Source organism: Nuphar pumila, chromosome 15 (genome assembly GCF_984573655.1).
Source record: "Nuphar pumila chromosome 15, dmNupPumi1.hap1.1, whole genome shotgun sequence".
Taxonomy (NCBI): domain Eukaryota; kingdom Viridiplantae; phylum Streptophyta; class Magnoliopsida; order Nymphaeales; family Nymphaeaceae; genus Nuphar; species Nuphar pumila.
The window spans coordinates 91051433-91060907 of record NC_143263.1 but is presented as its reverse complement, the minus strand read 5'-3'; the positions used below and the strand labels follow the sequence as shown (position 1 = coordinate 91060907).

The window sequence follows — 9475 nt, the reverse complement described above, 5'->3', positions numbered from 1 at the left end:
CGGTGGCCCAGTCGGCACCTGCCCCGGTCTCTTGAAATGTGAAAGGGCCGATCGGTCCTTCCTCTGACCAAAACTGAAACGAGAAGGGGTTGATCGGCCCCTCCACCATCTGGATCTTCGGCCCTCCTCCGTCAGCGTCCAGACAAAAAACCAAAGAACCGAAGGGCCCGAGCCTCACCGAAATGACAAAAGGGTCGGGAGGACCCTCCTGTCCTCCCTCTACCTCAAAAACTATGCAGGCACCTGCCGATGCCTGCGCTAAGGGCCAAACGGTGTCCGATAAGCTGTTGAACGCCAGTCCCATCAGTCCTCCAACGATGTCATTGACTGCGATAAACAAATTTTTTTTAATTATTAACCCCTAATGTCGGCAGTCGAAAAAGGAAAAGACCAAATTTGATGAGATTTCAGCGACCCAACAAAAAACATACAATGACAAAATCATATTTCAATGATTCAACAAGAACAAATCACTTTGATGCCAATTATTGAATCTTGAATCCAACAAAAAACTAAATAAATCGTTAATCTTGTTCATGCTAAATTGTTGAAAGTAAAAAAAAAAACCAAATCTTGATGCGAAAGCGTACCTAAATTCATTGGCGCTTTGGTAGATCGTTGATGGGTATGATCATTCAAAACCTGTATATATAGCCCTTTTCTTTTTCTCTAAACCTAATAAGAGAGACTCCTGTTGATGATGTGAGTCTAAAAAGAGAGCGACTATATAAGGTTTGAGGACCATAACCTAATTGTAACCACTTGTGAGTCTTTTTTCAATATAGCTCATCATAAAATAAAAAAATAACATATAAGAGCATAAGATTTCTCTTCACATAAAAAGGACCATACCATATGAGCGTAGCCCAACTGAATCAAATCACATAAAGTGAACCTAAACCACCGGTAATTTGAGATTTGTCATATGTAAGTCTACACAATTTTTTCTAACATAAAGTTCACTTATTAATGAACTGGTACGTGTTGGGCTAACCCCACCTTGCCTTTTGGAGAAAAAAAATAGTAAATTTGATTTTGGACACATATAGAAGGGAATAAATGCTACTATTACCTTAGATTCCTTAAATGCTTCCTTTCTCCTTAGCAACTCTTGTAAAGCAGTTTGACCAAGCTCCAACAAAAATATTTAATTCCTACCGCAACTACTAGCTCTCAATAAAAAAAGTTATATTTGGGGCATTCAAAGATCTAAAATCCACAGATATGAGATTCACTGACTGAAAGAACTGGTCTACAGTAAAGAACTCCTGTATAGGGTTGGTAATCAAGCCAAACAAATTAAGCTCAGCTAGCGTCATTCAAATTCGAGCTTGTGATGCATAAACTTTTTAACAAGTCTAAGGGCATGTTTGTGTAACGCGGAAGGGCACTCCACACTGCAATCCATGCGAAGTGTGCTTTCGTGGTAATGAAATCGAACCACCCCCTACGGGAATGGTTTCCGCAGAAATTGGGGGGTTCAACGTCAAAAAGCACTGCAAGGATGGCCACTGCTTTCTCTTTCCAAAAGCTTCAGATGGACCTTTCCTTAATCTCCATAGATTTAAGCATTTGAAGACACAAAGAGACGAGAGCCCCACACTCGGAATAATCAAGCAGGATAGCAGCCAAAAACACGATTAAAAAAAAACTCTAGACAAGCACTGTTGCAGTAAAAAACTAGGACTTTGGAAAATTAATGCTGTTAGAATTAACATTGGCAAAGGATAATGCAACCCTTGTTTGACTCAGGGTAAGCTTGATCCTGATCTGTCTGGCTTGGGCTTTCACAACCCTCACTGAGTGCCCAAGAACCAAACAAGATCAGTCTTTCAATGGATTATGTGTACACAAGATCCCATAGCTAATATGCCAATCGAATTTCATCTCAAAGAATCAGAAGATATAAACATTAACAAGTTCTAATATCACCAAATCGTCAAAAAAATAATACACCAACTCCAAAAGACGGAAAAATAAATGATCAAAATGGCTGTGAATTTCAGCATCCACCAAATTTACCGGCAAAAAGCATTTCCATCATGTATGCCTACATTGAACAAAGGGGTATACTATTGCTTCAAAATTTCAGGCACATGCTGCCGATAACAAAAACCTTGCACCCTTCTGTCCCCCATACACCTAAATTATAGTATGAATAGGGGAATGCACTATAAAATCAGAATGTGTATGCGTCAAGGACATGCTAGGACTGAGGCAAAATAATCAGCAGATTATTTTTTTCTAATGGCTCAAGTAACCAACCTAAAATCGGATTCTCAGAAGGTCATCTACCACAATCCAATTGTTTTCCACCAAAAACCACCAATACCGAGCCATATGGCTATGTTGACAACTGAGATGATGAAGCCATAGCCCCACCATGTTGCCAACGGCACGTAGTTTGCACCATAAAAAACTGGGGCCGAGCCAATACCATAGTGTGTGAGACCTCCCATGATGTTGGAGAGGAACGAAAGCACCATGGCACCCAAAATTGGTGGGGTGCCGAGTGCAGTGGCCACAGACAGGAACGCTGTCAACATTGCACCTATATGAGCAGCACCACTGGCAAAGAAATAGTGTGAATAGAAGTAAAGGAGAACCAAGATCCCAAACGAGAGCTGCCAAGACAGACCCAGTCCACCAACAAACTGCAAGATTTAAAAGTTTACAGTTAGGTGAACACGAACAAAAATGCTAAGCTTGTCACCAATGAAAGGTCTTTTTCATTTTCTATCGAGAGAAAATGATATAGTTACTAGTCAACACAGATTTCAAGCGTTGTTTCTTGACATGTGCAATTCTGTCCATGCAAGGAACAAAAGAAATCTTGAAAAGAACATGTTTACATCAACAAAAGGGCAAATGGCCGTATTTGTAAACAGAAGGTTGAACTAAAGAATAGGACAAAGAACAGGTTATACCATGAGCCACCTAAATACAGTTAAAGTTGCTGTAAGTCATCCAAATTACCAACCAGAACCAGATCACTCACAATCGTAGCCACCAAATATGTTGATATTTTGAATTCATCATGCTGTTAAAATACATGTAATTCATATATATATATGTTTATATACATATATATATATATATATATATATATATATGTATTATCTAAAATACCCAATAGGGGTATTTTAGTCATTTCACAAGTACCCAATAGGGGTACTTGTTTTTTTTCATTTCTTTTTTGTAAATTCTTTTTTCATTTTTATTTTTTATTTTTTATTTTTTTGTATTTTTGCCCACCTAAAAGGGGCCCCACCATGGAGTCGATGGGGCCCCCAACGACTCCATGGGAGCCCCTAGGTGGCTCTTCTTTTAAGGCCATAAGGACACCCCTCCTCTCCTTCTTTTGTGTATAAATAGGGGTGAACCCCTCTTGTATTCTTTACTCTTGAGAGCTCTCTCTCTTTTCAATAAGAGACATTTATATTTTTATGTTGTGTTGTCTCTTGTGGGTTTGGGTGTTAGCCCCTTTGTTTGTTCATTAGTGGATGTTGTAAGTGCTTAACGCACTCTTTGCTTTTCCGCATATTTCATTACACATGCTCTAGTTTTTTTTTATGGTGAAGTTCCAAGATATCACAATATATTAGAAAATCCAAAATAAAAAAGATTATGTTCATGCATTAGTTTTTTTTAACGGTGAACCTCCAAGATATCACAATATATTAGAAAATCCAAAATAAAAAAGATTTTGTTAATATCATGATATTATCACTATATTTTTCAAGAAGTTCCATCATTATTTTGGTTTTCTTAGCTATTCATTAGTACCTTTAAAATCTGTACAATTTTAAATACTCCTTTGAGAAGCTATCAAACGATATTATCACAAGACTGATATTGGTGACTATGATCACGACACAAAGGTCGGACGGTAAGTTGTGAAGTAGGTTTACCCCCATCCTTTTTGCCATTTCAACCTACAATTATTTTATATCACTAATTCAATGTATAAGGTGCTCAATGCTGATGATTGTCCAACATCGACAAAAGAAAGAACAAAATAGAAGTTATAACACAACATGCCATGATGAGAAAAAAGACTGACCTTAACAACTGTTTGGCTGAACCAAGATATGAGACCATATTTGTTGAGATATCCAGCCATTGCAATAAGGGCAGCAAACCACGTCAGTGTGTCCCAGGCTACAGCCTCAGCCAAGCACTCCTTCCATGTCACCACTCCTGTGGTAAGGAGCACAGAGAGTCCAAGAATGGCAGCTGTAACAGCATCCACATTCAAGATTCCTCCAAATACCCAGAGACCTACCTGTACAGAAACATCACATAAAAAATTGTTACCTAAAAACAAGAGTAAATAAGTAATTAAATAAGGGAAGGGGGGCCGTCCAACCAAAGGGAGGTCCAAAATCTACAACCATGAACCAACAACAATCGGACGGCTCCCCTTCTCCAATGCTTGAGCATCTCATCGAACAGACCTCATATATTTGTTCTTTATAAATTATTTAGTAAGAAATGTGCTTTACACACTCTATGACCTATGTCACATGGGTGCGGGGATTCGGCACTTCCAAAAAACCCGGGTGCGGGGGTGCGGCAGGGGCAAAAAAAAAAAAAAAAAAAAAATATATATATATATATATATATATATATATATATATATATATATATATATATATATATATATATATATATAAAGGGGTTCCCCCCGGCGTGGGTCCCGCTGCGCAGTCAGCGGGCGGGGGCCGCCCCTAGCGGGGGGTTATAGGGGGGCAGCGCCCCCCCCCCCCCCCCCCCCGCATTTTTTTTAAAATTCCGCAGCCCATTTTATAGGGCAATTTTTTCTTTTTAAAAAACAAAAAAAGGACCAAAAATGACCCTGGGTGCGGTCAACGCACCCAGAGTCGGGTTGACCGCACCCGGTGCCGCACCCGCACCCGGTGCCGCACCCACACCCGCGTCGAGTCGTGTCGACGCGGGGTGCGGCACCCTTCTAGCCGAGTCCCTGTGACATAGTCTATGACATATAGACAAGTTTTTTTAAACGTGAAAAATTGACAGCTCACAATGCATTTAAAACTTTACAATACAAAGTATTGTAGGCTGTTGATTCTTAGCGCTTTCAAAAATGCATCTAAACATAAAAAATTGATAATCCAAAACATGTCGCTCACTAAATAAATGATAAAAATCCAATATGTAAAGTCCGACGATTGATGAAAAACTCGATCATAGAGAAATTGGTTGTAGATTTTGGACTTTCCTTTGGTTGGACGGTCCCCCTTCCCATTAAATAATGCATGCATCTGACTCATCCATAATTCTATTCTAAACCAGGTTGAGCAATAAACAATACAGCTTGGACTCTTAACAAGTACCAAGTTCCTCAAGTGGGACTATTGACTCAAGAGTCCTTTCTCCAAACCTTCAAAAAGATATTTTTAAGAAATTTTTTGGATCAAACACTAGTTTCTGAATTTAGGGTTTTCTGCCTTTACAATGTACAGCCTACTGTATTTTGCTCTTGTCTTTGCATTATTATTTGTTCTCTACTTGCAATCTACAACTTGTAAGTTATGGAACCATTGACAGATGTATCTAGTTTTTCAATTTGAATTACACTATGTTCATTAAATTTTTATCATGGGAATTTTTCAAAAAGCACCAAACCTTTTTGGAAATAATAAAAAAAAATTCAAAACTGTCAAGAAAACACCTAATTTCTTTTCACTATTTGTCCTTAACTTTGTTTATCAGAACACCAAGTTGATTTAAGAACAGATTGCCCTCAAACTCTCTCTTTTTGTTAACCTTTCCCATCTTAAACCCAAAATCCATCATTTTTTCTTTCCCTCCTCACCCTCCATGAACAATCTTCTGTAGCTTTGGCGGCATTGGCAGGAAAAGAGATTGTGATGATTGTATCTTTGTTGAAAAATGGGCAACAGAAGCAAAAAGTGCAATGGTGATACAGGCTGGATAAGAAGACCAGAAGGTGCAGAATATCAAATGGGTGACAGAATCAAGAAACTGGCAGGGAAGATGATCAGCAGGTGCAGCAAGGTGGGGTCAAGCAAGAAGCAGTTTGGTGGTCAACTCAGGGGGGGCCAATGTGGCCAGAAGATGGTCGGTAAGCAAGGATTGTAGATTCAAGCTCAGTGGGTTCATCATATCTTTTTTTCTCACCACCCACGATCAATGCAATTTTAAACCTTACTAGTAGCATACAACCAAAATGTTCATATCCTCGAGAAAAATCAAACACACAAGCCCAGAAATCTCATAGACATCATCTTCTCACATTCATTGATTTATCACAGGGGAAAACAGTTTTCCAAATCCTCTCTATGCATAAACAATTTCACAAACTGTAGAGCCACACATAGACATGAAAGTCAAAACCATGTTTCACTAACCCACAAGCAGAGATGAGCTCTTCAAGTGCAAATGAACGACAAGTTTCAAGAGACAACCCAATTTCTCTTTCAATAAAAAATATGAATTTTATGCATTTTTTAAACAAGGAAAACTCCTCTTTGCATGATCACAGACCACAATAGGCAGTTTTTTAGAGGAGGTCAGATCTAATTCATATAAAAATCAATACTTTCTCTCAAATATAATAGAATCTCACACGAGGATTGACCACCATGAAAAGAACGGTAACAATGGTGAACACCATTAAACTTTGGATGGACAACAAATGATCATTTATCACTACCACCATGAATTAATTGGCAAAATAATAGCGTAATTGATCAATTAAGCACATAGACCATACCGTGATCAGTAGAGTGACGCTCATGATGATCTCATTTTTAGTCATCGGCCCCATCTTTTCCAGATTCTCCCTAGCAAGTTTTGGTGCATCCGGGCTGCTCTTCACGGTCGGTGGGTAGATCAGATACAGCAAAAGCGGAATCACAATCAGGGAAACCAACCCAGGCACGATCGCGGCCAGAGCCCACTCCGTCCACCCGATCGTGTGCCCGGTTGCCCCAGCGACAAGGTTCACGCTCAACGGGTTCGCAGCCATCCCCGTCAAGAACATCGCCGACGAGATCACTGACGTCTGGAAGCAAGTGAGCATCAACCACGATCCGAGACGCCTCTCCGTCCCATCCCCCACATTGCTACCGCAGGCCACGCACAGAGCCTTAACGAGAGGAAGGAAGATCCCGCCAGCACGCGCTGAGACCGACGGGATCGCCGGCGCGAGCAACGCCTCGCTGAAGACCAGGCTGTACCCCAGCCCGAGAGACGAGCTTCCGAAGAGGGAAACAAACTGGTAAGCGATCCGGTTGCCGAGCCCGGTCTTGATGAACCCCCGGGCGAAGAAGAAGGCGAGGGCGATGAGCCAGGGAATGGGATCGCCGAACGCCGAGAAGGCGCCGGCGAAGGTCAGAGTCTTGGTGAGCACGGAAGCGCCGAGGCCCATGAGGGCTACGGCACCGAGCGGGAGAGGCTGCGTGATGATGCCGACGATGGTGGCGAGGAAGATGGCGAGGAGCTGCCAGGCGTTCCTGGCGACCCCGGCAGGCCGGGGAACGAACCACAGGATGACTCCGGCGGCGATCGAAGCGACCAGGGGCTTGAGTGCCGCGCCTCGCCAGGGTTCCGGCGGAGGCGAAGAGACGACGGCCGGTGAGGACGATGCGGCCGCCCTCGGCACGAAAGAGGGCGTTCTGATCGCGCAGGGAGGCAGATGCGGGCACAGAAGCCCCTTCGAATTGGGGCAAGGAGGGATCTGGAAGCTCCCGGGGGAAGATCTGAGATTGAGATGCAATCTGGGGGAGGAATGGAGGGATTTGGGGTGGGATCTGGGGGAGATGGTAGAGCGGGATCTGCAGGAAGAGAGAGAGGGAAACCCTAGGGCGCACGGCGAAGCGAGGGACGCCATTTCGATGCCCTCAGAGAGAGAGAAGGGGGGGAAGCGATTCTCCCTCCCTCTTCCTCACAGAGGGACTGGCACAGAGAGAGAGAGAGAGAGAGAGAGAGAGAGAGAGGAATGAGAGGTGGGGGAGGGGCTATTCATATTTGACAGGGGTGAGGAATGTGCGTTACCTGGGGTGCGGGGGTGAGAGTATCTTGACCGTTGGATTGTGATCGGACGGTGGACATACGGGAGAACAAAAGTTTTATGCTTCCTTCCCAGTGCTCTCGAATGATTGGTACGCCTAGGAAAACTCGCGACTCGAAGGTTTCGAGTGAAGGGTAGGGAAACAATTAAAATTTTTGTTTAAGGGTACAATTGGGCTATTGATGGAAATTTCTGTTGTAACAAGCTTTTAGCAAGTAAAAGCTCAGGCAACGGTGTTCGAATTTTTCAAAAAAAACCTATGTAGACGTTAATGCCCCTAACCAATTGATCATTTCCTATTCTTCTGAAAAGTAGTTGCCTCACTACCTGACTCACCTGCAACACGCAATTTTAAAGGTGTCAAGTTTGGTTCAAAATCAGGTAGAATCAGACCTCGTGATTTAATACGATGGTATCGGGTTTGGACTCAGGTTTAATTGGACCTATTACAAGAGAAACCATACCTGCGCCAAAAGGGGTGGCAAAATCTGGCACGACCCGCCAACCCGTTTCTTAGGCGGGTTCGAGTTTGGCTTAAATGAGTTCGTGTCGTAAATGGGTCGATCCGCCTAACCCTGGTTGGGTTCGGGGATTGCCAACCCATACCATTTTTCTATAAAATATATTTTTTTCTTTCAAGTTAAAAAATTGTAGATCTTAATCGAAATTCGGGTCGAGATCCCAAGGAGAATCATCGTTCCACGTGTCAACCAAAACAACCAAAGATTCCTTTTACAAACTCGTCATTTTATCAACATATCAGTTTATTTTCTCTTCATTTTTTTGGGTGTCATGGCAGCTACTGCTATCATGTTCAGATTCTCCATCAATCAAACCCGCACTTGCTGACATATGATAAAATGCCAAAAGAAACATTTCGTTATGAGACAATGATTCTTCCTTGTGGACAATGTCAGCCGGAGGAAATCCCACGATAAATTAAAAAAATTTGATATTTTGAAAAAATAATAAAAATCATGGCATATCCATTAAGGGCTTAAAAGCAAAGGCTCCTGTCGGTGCTTCCAACACGTGAAAACAAGTTGATAGGTGCAGTAGCAGAGAGAATAATGCCTACAGCAAAATATACAAACTATCTCCAGCGGTGCGGATCAAATTGTTTTTTTGAGTTTTTTCTTTCTTCACTCATTTGATGAGTTGTGCCATCAAATCATTTCTCAATACTTCGAGAAGATCACTAGTCAGTTGACCGGTGTTACTTTCTCATTCTAACAACACTGCAAGTTTAGCCCTTCGACTCAATACATCATCAACCAAAGTGGTCTTGTCTGGCTGGCTTGTATTATAGGATCATGTCAAATTTCACTAAAAACTTTTGTCAATGAGCTTGATTTGGATTTGACTTTTTTTTGGGTACGACACAATGTTGTTAGTTTATACAACAAACTATGACCC

At 41.9% G+C, this 9475-nt stretch overlaps 1 protein-coding gene across 1 annotated transcript; it reads right to left on the bottom strand.

Moving 5' to 3' along the window:
- Positions 1 to 1881: 1881 nt before the first annotated feature.
- Positions 1882 to 7976, bottom strand: LOC149815979 (dicarboxylate transporter 1, chloroplastic-like). Its single transcript, XM_089988868.1, has 3 exons — positions 6761 to 7976; positions 4064 to 4285; positions 1882 to 2654 (listed from the first exon to the last, which is right to left on the bottom strand). The coding sequence occupies exons 1-3, from the start codon at positions 7877 to 7879 to the stop codon at positions 2292 to 2294; spliced, it is 1704 nt and encodes a 567-aa protein (XP_089844994.1). The 5' UTR covers positions 7880 to 7976; the 3' UTR covers positions 1882 to 2291.
- Between the last annotated feature and the right edge of the window lie 1499 nt (positions 7977 to 9475).